A 14,793-nucleotide genomic window follows, 5' to 3' on the forward strand; every position below is an offset into this window, starting at 1 on the left:
TTGAATGGCAGATGCCTTTACCTTGCTTCTGATGGCCAAGCCAATGGCTGACTTAGCTAGCTTGATTTATCTCCACAGAGACCAGCAAAGAATCTTGATTGGATATTTTTCTCCCTTCAGTGTTAACCCTTTCCATTCCAACAAAAACTGAAGCGATTAAATCAGAAAATCATCCAAAATAGTAATTCTAGTATTATTATTATTATAATCAGTTTTTTATGAATCCTTAGCCCTTCACTGAAGGTGTAGAAGACCCATTGTTCCCCACTGTGTTTGGGTTAGTAATAATTTGTAGACTGTCTCTATTTTCCCTCAGCATGCATTTTTTCACTATTTTGAATGTTTAAAGAATCCATATGATGTTCTGAAATATGAACCCAGAAATACTGGGCATTTTGAACTCTTATTATGGTGGTGAGTTGACAAAATTACAAATCATGCTCTTGAATTGGACATTTTTCTGGTCTCGATCTTGACTCGGTCTCGGACTCCTTGTCCCCCTTCGGTCTCGAACACAACACTGACTGTAGTCGACTGGTATTTTGGATGCAGTAATTGCAGAATAACTACTGCAGTGTACTGCAGTTGAGCTGCAGTTATATTGCACTGTAAAATGTCAGTGTAGTTACAAATATTTCTTAATATAGATATTTCTGAAATATAGTACAACAGTGTCTGCTATAAACAGACGTTTACACTATGGAATAAAATAAAACGTGTCTGACTTAAGATGTCTGAACAACAGAACAAGCTGTTCATTTCACTGTGGCCCATGTCTTCTATTTGAAGTCACGCACAAACTCATGCAGCTGGTGCCTGAATTCCTGCCGGAGAGCTCATCCATGGAATCAGCTATAGGTGAAAGGACCCTGTGGAAAGGAGCAGTGGAAACGCAGTCGCTGGAGAGCTGAATCACGCTTCACCATCTGCCAGTCCAAAGGATGAATCTGGGTTTGGCGGATGCTTCCTTCATGGTTCGAGCTAGGTCCCTTAGTTCCAGTGAAGGGAAATCTTAACGCTACAGCATACAATTGTTATGCGGGGCGGAGCAGGTGAACCCAAATGCAGACTCAGACAGAGACAAGGATAGGTAACCAATGTATTTATTGAAAAGCAGGAGAGGAGATGGGGTGCAGTCCAGGGGAATCTCAGGCAGGTACTAGGGAATCCAGACTGAGGCTGAGGACAAGGAGATTAGGAACCGGGTAAGTAGGTATGGAGCGGAATCCAATGAAGCACTAGAGTGAGGATCCAGGGCAGGGAAGCAGGACTGAGGAGATGGGTACCAGAGTCAGAGCAGACGGGACTGTAGCGGAGAGAAAAAGCAGTGTGAGGCTAGGGAAAACAGGCACATGCAGGAACTAACAGCTATAACTGCAGACTGACTGAGTAGAGGCTACGATCTGGCAGCGTGGAAGTGGCAGGGCTGAGTATTTGTAGGGTTCTTGATTATGGAACAGGTTGCAGCTGGTGGGAATCTGCTCTGCTTCCAGCACACCTGTCTCCACTCACACAATCACATACACACAGAGAGAGCAGGGGAGAGAGAGAGCACTGGGGGAGTGGTGGCAGGTTAGGGAGGTTCAGGATGAGAAGTAGAGGGCGTAGCAGGAGCAGATGTAACAACAATGACATTCTAGACGATACGGTACTTCCAACATTGTGGTAACAGTTTGTGGATGGCCCTTTCCTGTTTCAGCATGACAGTGCCCCCGTGCACAATGCGAGGTCCATACAGAAATGGTTTAACAAGATCAGTGTGAAAGAACTTGACTGGCCTGCACAGAGCCCTGACCTCAACCCCATCGAACACCTTTGGAATGAATTGGAATGCTGACTGCGAGCCAGGCTTAATCAACCAACATCAGTGCCCGACGTCACTAATGCTCTTGTGGCTGAATGGAAGCAAGTCCCTGCAGTATTGTTCCAACATCTAGTGGAAAGCCTTCCCAGAAGATTGGAGGCTGTTAGAGCAGCAAAGGGGGGGGTCTCACAAAGACCAGGGTCTCACAAAGAAGGGCAGCTATTGGTAGATGTGTAAAAATAAAAAAGCAGATATTTAATATCCCTTTGAGCATGGTGAAGTTATTAATTACACTTTGAATAGTGTATCAATACACCCAGTCACTACAAAGATACAGGCGTCCTTCCTAACTCAGTTGCCGGAGAAAAAGGAAGGGATTTCACCATTAGGCCAATGATGACTTTAAAACAGTTACAGAGTTTAATGGCTATGACAGGAGAAAACTGAAGATGGATTACTCCACACCGCTTTTTAAAAAAAGGTTATTCGGCTGTCCCCATAGAAGAACCCTTTGGTTCCAGGTGTAACTCTTTTGGGAACCAAACCTACAATCACTGCAATAATTTCGATGCTAAGGTAGACATGTTTGAGTTTTTATTTTTTAGAAACATCCGTTTAAGGGAATACCTAATCGTGATATTTCAACTGAACATGTAGGCTGCTCACCAGCACATACTCCGACTCCTTTTAGAAGTAAGAGTTATTTTGTTCCTCCAGCCAAACGCAATAACCCTATTGAGACATATTTCAGACTTGTTGAAAAATATGTTGATAATCTCCTTTAGAACAAACATGAGTACATACACTACCGGTAAAATGTTTTAGAACACCTACTCCTTCAAGGGTTTTTCTTTATTTTTACTATTTTCTACATTGTAAAATAATAGTGAAGACATCATAACTATCAAATAATACATATGGAATCATGTAGTAACCAAAAAAGTGTTAAACAAATCAAAATATATTTTAGATTTCAGATTCTTCAAAGTAGCCACCCTTTTCCTTGATAACAGCTTTGCACAATCTTGGCATTCTCTCAACCAGCTTCACCTGGAATGCTTTTCCAACAGTCTTGAAGGAGTTCCCACATATGCTGAGCACTTGTTGGCTGCTTTTCCTTCAGTCTGGGCTCCTACTCATCCCAAACCATCTCAATTGAGTTGAGGTCGGGGGATTGTGGAGACCAGGTCATCTGATGCAGCACTCCATCACTCTCCTTCTTGGTCAAATAGCCCTTACACAGCCTGGAGGTGTGTTGGGTCATTGACCTGTTGAAAAACAAATGATAGTCCCACTAAGCCCAAACCAGATGGGATGGCGTATCGCTGCAGAATGCTGTGGTAGCCATGCTGGTTAAGTGTGCCTTGAATTCTAAATAAATCACAGACAGTGTCACCAGCAAAGCACCCCCACACCATAACACCTCCTCCTCCATGCTTTACAGTGGGAAATACACATGCTGAGATCATCCGTTCACCCACACCGCATCTCACAAATACACAGCGGTCTTACAAAAATCCAATTTGGACTCCAGTTTAATGTCCATTCCACCGGTCTAATGTCGATTGCTCATATTTCTTGGCCCAAGTAAGTCTCTTATTCTTATTGGTGTCCTTTAGTACTGGTTTCTTTCCAGCAATTCGACCATGAAGGTATGATTCACAAAGTATGCTCTGAACAGTTGATGTTGAGATGTGTCAGTTACTTGAACTCTGAACTCCAGTTTCATCATAGCGCTTGATGGTTTTAGCAACTGCACTTGAAGAAACTTTCAAAGTTCTTGAAATGTTCTGTATTGACTGACCTTAATGTCTTAAAGTAATGTATGACTGTCATTTCTCCTTGCTTTTTTGAGCTGTTCTTGCCATAATATGGACTTGGTCTTTTACCAAATAGGGCTATCTTCTGTATACTCCCCCTACCTTGTCACAACACAACTGATTGGCTCAAACGCATTAAGAAGGAAAGAAATTCCACAAATTAACTTTTAAGAAGGCACACCTGTTAATTGAAATGCATTGCAGGTGACTACCTCATAAAGCTGGTTGAGAGAATGCCAAGAGTGTGCAAAGCTGTTATCAAGGAAAAGGGTGGCTACTTTGAAGAATCTAAAATCTAAAATATATTTTGATTTCTTTAACCCTTTTTTGGTTACTACATGATTCCATATGTGTTATTTCATAGTTTTGATATCTTCACTATTATTCTACAATGTAGAAAATAGTACAACAATTAAGAAAAAATGTTGAATGAATAGGTGTTCTAAAACTTTTGACTGGTAGTGTATATTTCTATAATTTATCTAAAGATTAAAAACAAGCTTTGCTTGATTTACAATCCGATACGTCAGTCCTTACCCGTCCTGCTGATAAGGGTGGGTCGGTTGTACTCGTGGATAGGACAGCTTATGTGAATGAGTGTCAAAGACAACTGCTTGACAACACCTTTTTCAAGAAACTCAGAAGTGACCCCACTTCCCAATTTCAGAACACCTAGATGGGTTTTTAAGATGGGTATTTATGTTCTGGTCAAATCACCAAAAAAGAACACGACTTTTTCGCTATTCAATACCCTAAAATTGCCACTTTCTATACTTGGCCGAAATTACACAAGAATGTTACAAAACCTCCAGGGTGCCCTATTGTAGCAGGCATTGATGCAGTAACAGCCCCTTTTGTTGACTTTTTTATTAGACCACTAGAACAGCTCCCCTCCTTTGTAAAGGACACCAGCAGCATGATCTCTATTATTGAATCTCTTGATCCTCTCCCTGAGAATACTTTGCTAGTTACTTTTGATGTTGAGTCATTATACACAAATATTCCACATGAGGGCAGTATTGATGCCATGGAACATTTTCTTCTGCAACGTGACCCTAATGAACTACATTTACATTTTAGTCATTTAGCAGACACTCTTATCCAGAGCAATTTACAGTAGTGAATACATACATTTCATTTCATGCATTTTTTTTTGTACTGGCCCCCCGTAGGAATCGAACCCACAACTCTGGTGTTGCAAACACCATGCTCTACCAACTGAGCCACAGGGAACTACCTTCCAGTGCCTGTTCTAAGCATCTGAGATTTACTATGCAATCTGACACATGTAAAATCAGTTTTCTTGATCTTTTGATTTGTGTGAGGACAATGACCTATTTACACTGACCTTTACAGAAAATCAACAGATTGTAACAGTTTGTTGAGGGCAGATAGTTGTCACCCGCTTCCCTTGAAAAACAGTTTGCCCTACAGCCGAACAATCAGATTTGGACAGAAATATGTTTGAGACGCAAAGAAAATTAATGGAGAAGTGGTAAAAAATGGTCAGATTAATACTGCCATAGAGAAAATTCAAAACAAATCGAGATGTGATCTCTTTCAAGGACAGTCTCGCAAAAAGAAGCATTCTTACTAATGTCACCTGCTATTCAATGTGCCCTGAACAAATTAAGGGAATCGTTCACAAACATTGGCACATTCTAAGATCCGATGACAGTATCGTTAATGTGTTTTCGGACCCTCCCTTGGTCGTATTCTCATGGGGCAGAAATCTCAGAGATCAATTGCTAAACTCTGATTTACCACCCCAAAATAGCCCTGCTCAACATCTATTTGCGCCCCTACCGGATGGAAACTACAAGTGTAATGGCTGTGCTCAATGCAATGGCACTTACAAATGTAGATCCTTCAAACACCCCCAAACAGGGAAACAGATCCCAATCAAATGTGTTATCACGTGCTCCACTAAGGAAGTTATTTATCTTATAACTTGTCCTTGTGGTAAAAATGATGTGGGTAAAATAAAGCACGAATAAAAAGTACGAATCTCAGAGCATCGTAGCACCAGTAGGTGCCAAAACTCAATGTACCCAGTTGCGACCCACTTTTTGGAAGCTAACGTCTCGATTTCGTCCCTACGTTATATCGGCATCAAATACGTCACACAATTTATTGTTAAAACGAGAGGCTGCCTGGATCTTTTACTTAAAGACCCTTGCTTCCTTCAGTCTCAACGTAGACTTTGATCTGATACCATTCTTGTGATTATTGTGATTTTGTTATTCATTGTATATGTTTGTAGGCCTATGTAGCCAAATTGTATCTATGATCGTATGCTATCCATTCATGTTTTTTGTATGATCTATTTAAATCTGTAAATAATATCAAGTCACACCGGCCATGATTACAGACACTTGTGTGTGTCCTTTGACACTATATAAACTAGTGACCCGCAGTGTTTGTCATTATACCCTGATGAAACGTTGGTTATTAGGTTATTAAATTATTGCATCTGAGCTCCTGGATTGTGCGGCTCTTCTAACTTGAACCAGAAAAAGGGTTTTTCAAAGGGTTATCCTATGGGGACAGCCGAAGAACCCTTTCAGGTTGTAGACAGCATCTTTTTTTCTAAGATTGTACTTAAAACAAATATAACAAAAAATATCAAAATAATTCCTTCAAAATGTCTTTGAATGTAATTGAAAAACCTTACATAGTAATTGATCCCAGGCCTGGTAAATGCACGTGTGACAGAGAAAGAAATGAGATCTATAACATCCTGACAGTGAGATACATATAGTTGTGATTATTACAAGTTTATTCACCTCCATCCTCTGTTCTGGACATTCTAATTCTTTAATCTGTGATCTATCGAGGTCATTACATTGGTAAAAAGGTGCAGTGTACCTCACTACTGTTATTTTTCACTGTCTTTTTACTGTTGTTTTTTATTTCTTTACATATCTATTGTTCACCTAAATACCTATTTTTTACATAAAAATTGCACTGTTTGTTAGTAAGTATGCATTTCACTGTAAGGCCTACACCTGTTGTATTCAGCGCACGTGACAAATAAACTTTGATTTGATTTGTAATGAAACAGGCAGGCAGAATGAGCCTGCGGCAGTCAGAGAATCCTGAAGCTTCTGTCCAGTATCAACTGTGCCACAAAAGCAAGTGTAGTGGTTTTTATATGTACCACAGGAGAACCAAAAAATGAAGAGCGACACCACGGCTGTCTTTTTGGCTTTTATGTCGATCTGCAATAGTATTGTGAAAAGACAGGACAGGAACACATCAGTCTCCAATGCACCATCTGACAAGTTGTTCTATACAGGAGCATGAAGAAAGGTAAAACACATATCCTCTCTCACATCCCCAATACATTGCTAGGTGCTTTCAGTGTTGACAGTACCAAAATACAACAACTCATGTACAAAAACACTGCAACACAAACAAGTTACGTGAAATCGCCTCTATCCCATTCAGACCTTAGAGGGCCAAAACTAAAATCTCCCATAATGCAACGCCAGCACAAGTCGGCAGCTCAGCTAATCGTCTGCATCACAGAAAGGCATGCTAGCTAGCAACAGCAGCACTTTTAGCACTCTGTAAACTATATTAATAACAACAATAAAACTCTGAAAGTTACATGTTTCAATAGTCTCACACTCCCTTATAACAATATCTACAGCATTAACCTTGGGATGTTTTATTTATTTCACGTTATGGACTTCTACAAAGGAGTAATCTGCAACACATACCTTTCTCTCTCAGTGTTTTCTCGGACTGAGGAGAACGGGAGCTACGGGTAGTACCAGGATGTTCTATTCTAATAATTTGAAGTTTGATGGAATAACATTTTTCACTCTCCTACACACCCCCCCCCTTCCCTTCATAATTTCAGCAAACTTTAAGACATAAGGTAAGAGTTCTTCCTCCACAGTGGTAACCTTGACCAAGACCAAAGAGGCTTTGCCAGGTAGAAATATGCCCATATACATACAACGTATGACCCCCTAATAAAGTATTTCTCATTTCCTTAATCTACCCTCTGGCTTCTGTTTCACTGGGGTACTGTCACTTCAACAAAAGTTGATAAGGCTTGAATCAGGGCAGCTAGATGCTCTCTTTTGTCCGGCTCAGCAATCACTTGACTCATTGACTCTAAAAGTCTTCTGACCGGCTTCGCAACTCTTCCAGTTTGAGTTCTCAAAGTGCCTTCACTGGGTCTCAGGACTGTATCAGTGAACTCAGACGTCTGGCTGTTTCTGCGCTCTACGTCTCTCTGGTTATTCATTCTCTTCTTAGTAGATCTTATGCATCCAGAGCCGCTGACTGATGAACTTCTACTGCTGATGCCATCTGGACTGCTCACTGACGTTGCTTTTCTACTTGTGTCAACTTCAGAGGGATCACTTGAATCATCTTTGAGGAGCTTCCTGTGCTTGAGCTAGCTGCTTGTCCGGAGATCAAGTCCTTCCGTGGGCTTTAAGGATCAGCTTCTCTCATGTTTACTCCATCTTCCAGTCCCAAAGATTTTTGAGCTTCAGCTTCCATGGGCCCCTCAGGGTTCTGGCCCTCGAGAATCCAGACAGCAGTCCTTCGATCCTCTGAATCCTCATCCACATCGAATACCGGTCTTTCGTCACCGCTGTCTGCGTTTATGTCCTCCTCTGAAGCAGTAGAGGCTACTGTGGACATCTCGTCTGTCTCTCCCACCGGCAGGAAGTTCCCTGGCAGTATGAAGTTTCAATGAACTACCTTACTCTTCTTGGTAGCAGGATCTTCGACTCTGTAGATATGCACAGACGGGTCTTTCCAAGTGATCACATAGACCGCTGAATCCCACAAGTCGGCAAGTTTACCTTTTCCTCTTTCCTTTTGGTTTCCTCATTATATACGTCAGGGGGTCGTTATCTGTTAGGACTGTGAATCTAGCTTTGAGAAAACTCTGTAATTTAAAAGCGCTATACAAATGAAAGTGTATTATTATTATTATTACACTCACACAGGTGTCGGTCTGTCGGACTGTCTTTGTCTGATTGTCTCTCCCTCCTCATCCTCCTCCTCTGTCTTTGTCTCTCCCTCCTCCTCCTCCTCCTCCTCCTCCTCTTCCTCCTCTGGGTAAGTACAGGTGTTGCAAACATGACCTTATACTCCCTTTGTTTGATTCTCTACCCTGCCATTGATCAGTAAGCACCAGTTAAATTTTTCTCCACCTACTCAGCCATTCCTCACGTACTACTCATCAACATCTCAATTTGTCCACTTACGGGTGTCATATGACCCTGTCGCACCTGTTACACCCTGTTTTTCTTCCTGTATCCAACCTCTCCATCAGCACCAGACGCTCAGCATATAAGTGGGTGTCCAAGTTGGTGCTCCTCATTCTACACAGCTCTACACTTCATTAAGTTGCAATTTGGACTCTGGATTATCTGATTTGCATTATTCCAATAGTCATTATACTCACTATTGAACTTTGATATTTTTCCCTCTACTTGGATCAAGATGAACAAATTCATGTGGGGATGTGTGGCTCTGGTGGGACTCTTTGTTGTGGGTAAGTTGGATTTATTCTCTCTGGGCAGGTTATTATTATTATTCATTGGACAAATTGGGGCTTGTTCTAAAAATACTTTCTTTGTAAATTGGAAAAAATGACCGTTAAAATCCACAACAGTTTTTAACTGATTATTTGTTTGAGATCATGACCATGAATGTGAAGACTGGAGATAAAGAAGAATGGGTGGGTAGAAAGTCAAGCTGGGTTGGATCATGCTTGCATGTGAGTGGAGTTGAGCAGTTGGAAATCTCGCTTATCGCTCATGGTGGTGCTCGCGCACGGCTTTGGACATCCTTTCCAACCAGCCTTCAACCGCTCAGCTAAAAACCGGTCCTAGCTCACAGAAAAGAAAACTGTGACTCCATATTCGCTCCATTCATTAAAATCACAATTTAACCAACACCCATTTATTTTTGCGACTACCTGGACCTACCATTTGGTTTTGAATTATTGAAACCAAACCATATGGATTTGAATGAAAATAATTTTAATCAAAATGAAAACGTGAATGGAAGAAGCGCACATCATTTCAAATAAGCTAAATGTCATATTCTACAGCATATAAACACTCAAAATAGGTCAGGATCCAGACAGGGAGCCTATGAAGGAATGACAATTAATTATTTAGTCTATATTATTTATATATATTTTTTAAAGCTATAGCCTACAAATAAATACAGTGTGAAGTGTTTGCGTGTGCGACACAATCGGCTGGTAGGGACATTAACTTTGAATTTCTTTAGAATTAAATACAAATTAAATGAAAAATGACATATTAGTGAGTTTGAATTCATTTTAATAATTCAATTTTAGAAACACGAGTTTGGCCGGTCTGTGGCATCAGGCTCATGCGATGGTGCCTGGAGAGAAGGCTAACAGCAGAGAATAGGTATGCCTAATGGATTTCAGACAAAATAACCCAATCAAAACGGAAAATTCATTGAACATGGGAATATGCCAGGCCTATTGGGACAAAATCAATGATGGCCTATTGTATAGATAATAGAACAAAAATGAACGAAACGTTGAAGAGATCTGATTTTCAGTAAATATTTTGCTACAATGACACACTTAGTTATCTACCCACCTGGTTTCTTTCTTTTAGCATGTGCACGTAGTAAGTAAACCATCATGCTTTCGGGATAAGTGTCTTTCAGATTCCACAATCATTCTTTAGTTGTGGACACTACATCACTGCACTCCCTCTCTTGCTCTTGGTTATCATTTTTGTACGTAACCTTGATTTAGCAAGGAAAATATTTAGCAAACTCCATGATAATAGCTAAACCAAGGGGCTATAGCAGCACACAAGTAGACTTCAAATGCATGCTGGACCGGCTATTCCCTGAGCTCATGAAGTGTGCGCTACTGGAGCGGAGAAGGCGGACGCTCCGGCCTTTGGGAATCTTGCTCTGCGCTCCAGTCAAATTGGGCATGCTATATTCCTCGCAATGCTCCAGCTCAGCTCCACTCATACTCCGGTGGCCACTGACCTCGGATCTGGCTGAAAATATGTAAAATATTGACCAGATCCGAAATTACGCTATAGTTGAAGATGAAAATAAATATCCTCAATAACTCAGACTTGCTCAGCGAACTTGCAGTTTCCCACGCCAATGATCTCGGGAATAGGCACAGCTGTATTTGAGCAAGGGAGAAGTGTTCAGGTAGACTGTTATGACACATCCCCTGGAGAAATGGGATCAGCAATATGTTGCTATTTCACACTGGCTCCTTGATGACACCGACAGTGCATTTGCATTTTGGAACATCAGAAGTACAAAGATTTCCAATGGAACGCTGCATTTGCCTTGCAGCATTGCGTTCTGTGTGGTGTATACCTTGGATTTATTGACAGATATTGTAGCAGAAGGTGAATATTGAACTTTTGTTGCACACATATCCAGATGATGTTGAGTACCATTTTGCTCTAACACTATTGGCGTGGTGGTTACAGCGTCATTGCTGTAACCACCCGATTTTTGGTCCCTAACTACATTTTTTGTTAACAAACTTCAAGCAGGTTGGAGAATACTGGAGTTCCAGTGAAGAGATTGCTTTTCAGTTAACCTGAATTAAATTGCCAGAGAATTACATTTTCATTTCTCTACCATAAGTCGCCTGCAACCTCGTTTTAGAGAATTTCGCAGTAGGTCCAACCGGCCTCACAACCACAGACGTAACCACGCCAGCCCAGGACATCCACATTCGGTTCTTCACCTGCAGGACCGTTTGAGACCAGCCACATGGACAGCTGATGAAACTGAGGAGCATTTCTGTCTGTAATGAAGCCCTTTTGTGTGGAAAACTCATTCTGATTGGCTGGGGCTGGCACCTCAGTGGGTGGGCCTATGCCCTCCCAGGCCCACCCATGGCTGCACCCCTGCCAAGTCATGTGAAATCCATAGATTAGGGCCTAATGAATTTATTTAGATTGACTGATTTCCTTATATGAACTGTAACTCAGTAAAATCATAGAAATTGATAATTGTTGCAGTTATATTTTTGTTCTGTATATTTATGGATAGTCAGGGGCACACTCCAACACTCAGACATAATTCACAAAAAAAACATTTGTGTTTCCTGAGTCCGCCAGATCAGAGGCAGTAGGGAAGACCAGGGATGTTCTCTTGATTAGTGTGTGAATTGGACTATTTTCGTGTCCTGCTAAGCATTCAAAATGTAATGCATACTTTTGGGTGTCAGGGAAAATGTATTGAGTAAAAAAATTTTTAAAAAGTACCTTGTTTTCTTTTCGGGAGTGTAGTGAATTAAAAGTAAAAGTCAAAAATATAAATTGTAGATTAAAGTACAGATACCCCAAAAAACTACTTAAATAGTACTTTCAAGTATTTGTTCTTAAGTACTATACACCACTGCCTACTATCAAACATCACCAAATGGGAACTTTTATAGGACAACACGCCACTAAAAGTGTTTTTCAGTCCAAGAATAGTTCACTCTGGGTGTATGGTTGTGCAATCAACAATTTAAAGTAGTCAAAATAGAGTCTGTCAGTTCATTCATTAAACTTCCAGGTATTAACCTAATATTTATGTGGCTTTACACTCTTCTTTCTGTGCTGGACTGGACTGAACAAAGAAAGGAAAAAACAAACAAATGATGTGTATGTTTGTACATAGTGTCATGATGACAGCAATCTTATTTGTTTCTCTCCTGTTTCTTCTCTCTCCACTTTGCTCTCTGTCTCTCTATCTTTCTCTCATTCCATCTCACAGCCGAGTCCCTGAAGTGCAACACATGTTCTGTGGGGATGGCCAGCCTTTGTTTTATTGGTTCAACTGCAGAATGTAGCACCTCCGAGCCCAACTGCTTCACCGCAGTAGCAGGTACCGACCCTGTCGTTTCGTCCAAGTAGAAAGCTACAATAAAAATAGGTCATTGAGTTACTGTGTAATTCTAGGTTATTACTGTGTAAGTCTTAGATAATTACTGTGTAATTCCCATTTCAGAATGTCATTTATCAGTTAATATCTAGTAATTTTTGTACTGTAAAATAAAGTGCTACCCAAACAAAAACTACCTGTAATTACAATTGTTCTTCCTTCTTCTTCCAGTGTTCAACGCCACTAACATCCTGAATATCAAGCGCAAGGGTTGCATGGCCACAGCTTTATGCAACACCACATCCACTGGAAGCATCCTGACAGCCGGCTACACCGCCACACAGACCTGCTGCAGCACCGACCAGTGCAATGGGGCCGTAGCCATCCAACTCCCTCTCACTGTGGCCCTTGGCGCCGCTCTGGTGGCCATCTGTAGCACTTTCACTTAAACAAACCCTTCACAATAAGGAGACCTCCTCCATAGGTTTCCATTGAAGTGTGTTGTACTTCTTAAAAAACACAATATACTAAAACTGGTTTTATTCTGGGAAAGACCGCAATGTTTATTCAGGCTAGTTTCACTAAACTTTAGTTCCAAGTTCCAACTCAAACTGATTTGACCTCTAGGCTAAACAACAGCCTACTATATAGCATCGTAATGAACAGTTCATTCAATGTCACTGTATTTATATTGGGAACATGTCTGTGTGACATAAGTACTTTTTAATGGCATAAATTCTCACTCGTGTCACTATCAATTATCATTATCTAGCAAATTTTTTTATTTTCCCCAGTGAGTATGTTACACCGTACTCTTTTATAAAGATAACATTTCTCTGTATTCTATGTACAATAAATAAACATACTACACTTAAAAAAAGATCTACTACTATAAGACACTACATTATGTGTGTGAAATGGTTGAACAAATAATAAAATAAAGACTAAAAACTTTTAACTCACTATTTGACTGAGCATTCCAATGTGACATAAATACTGTCTGCATTGCTTCCTCTTCTATTCCGACAAACATCCTCTTCGCACCCTCATGGAAGACAATAAAACTTGTTACACTTCATTATAATAACCTATAATCAAGTCTCCTATCATGTACGACCCACTTAGCAGGAAACTGGAATTTCCCACATTCATTTATTAGTAATCTTTCCTCAGCATGCTCTAAGTCAGTGGTTCTCAAAATGTAGCCCCCCCCCCAACAAATTACACATTTATAATTTTTTTTCAAAGGAGCTCAATTTTCACAGGGGGGGGGGGGATTGTCCCAAAGCTGGAAGGGGGGCCCCGAGTGAAAAGGTTTGGGAACCCATGCTCTAAGTGAGCACATTTTGAGCAAGACTCATTCATTAGGGATTAGGCCTACGACTCTTATTGAAAATATCAAACACTACCCTCCTACAAGAAGATGAAGGCTAACATTTTGATAGGGCTAACTGTCCTGGTGGTCTTCATAACAGTGGGTAAATCCTATCAGATAATTTGTTGCTATGGCAATATTTAAAGACAGACACAGTAATAGGTTGTGATTTGATGAGTTTTGATGATTTAAGGTTTCATCGCAAATTCTGTACTCTGTGATTGTATTTTCTAAGGCTATAAATTGTTGATGTGGGATTATGGTACACTCCCCTACATATGTGTTTGGACAGTGAAGCTAGACATTTTTATTTGGCTCTAAACTCCAGCATTCTGGATTTTGAAATCAAATGTTTCATATGAGCCGACAGTACAAAACGGCACCTTTTATTTGAGCGTATTTTCATACGTATCTGTTTTACCGTTTGGAAATGAAAGCACTTTATGTATCTAGTCCCACCATTTGAAGGTGATAAGTATTTGGGCCAATTCACTTATGTGTATTAAAGTAGTCAAATGTTTAGTTGCCTATTTGATCCCATATTCCTAGAACGCAATGACTAGATCATCCTTGTGACTCTACTAACTTGTTGGATGCATATGCAGTTTGTTTTGGTTGTGTTTTGGAGTATGTTGTGCCCAATAGAAATGAATAGGAATTAGTGTATTGTGTTCATTAATAATGTGGATGCTACCATGATTACAGATAATCATGAATTAATTTTGTATAAGGATGAGCAATGTTCTCTCTAAGGTGCGTGGGCGTATTAGCCTGAGACCTCCGCCCAGCTCCCCAGAAATGCAGAGCAGAAGAAATATCAGCAGCACAAGACTGAACTTTACTCAACTTTCTAAAATTTTCCCTGTTAGTCAACACCATCAATGTTTCCCTTTACTGTGGAAATTGTGATCGAATCA

General features: G+C 40.5%; 1 protein-coding gene and 1 long non-coding RNA gene across 2 annotated transcripts; one reads left to right on the forward strand and one right to left on the reverse strand.

The window, feature by feature from the left end:
* Positions 1 to 8,467: 8,467 nt before the first annotated feature.
* On the reverse strand, positions 8,468 to 8,666 carry LOC115176021 (uncharacterized). The gene is made up of 2 exons (XR_003872140.1): positions 8,597 to 8,666; positions 8,468 to 8,514 (listed from the first exon to the last, which is right to left on the reverse strand). It is a non-coding gene; the product is annotated as an uncharacterized LOC115176021 (long non-coding RNA).
* Positions 8,667 to 8,839: 173 nt separating this feature from the next.
* Positions 8,840 to 13,464, forward strand: LOC115176020 (protein Bouncer-like). Its single transcript, XM_029735741.1, has 3 exons — positions 8,840 to 9,151; positions 12,394 to 12,504; positions 12,733 to 13,464. Exons 1-3 carry the CDS (start codon positions 9,100 to 9,102, stop codon positions 12,948 to 12,950), a joined length of 381 nt encoding a protein of 126 aa, XP_029591601.1. The 5' UTR covers positions 8,840 to 9,099; the 3' UTR covers positions 12,951 to 13,464.
* Positions 13,465 to 14,793: the final 1,329 nt, after the last annotated feature.

This window comes from Salmo trutta, chromosome 36 (genome assembly GCF_901001165.1).
Source record: "Salmo trutta chromosome 36, fSalTru1.1, whole genome shotgun sequence".
Classification (NCBI taxonomy): Eukaryota; Metazoa; Chordata; class Actinopteri; order Salmoniformes; family Salmonidae; genus Salmo; species Salmo trutta.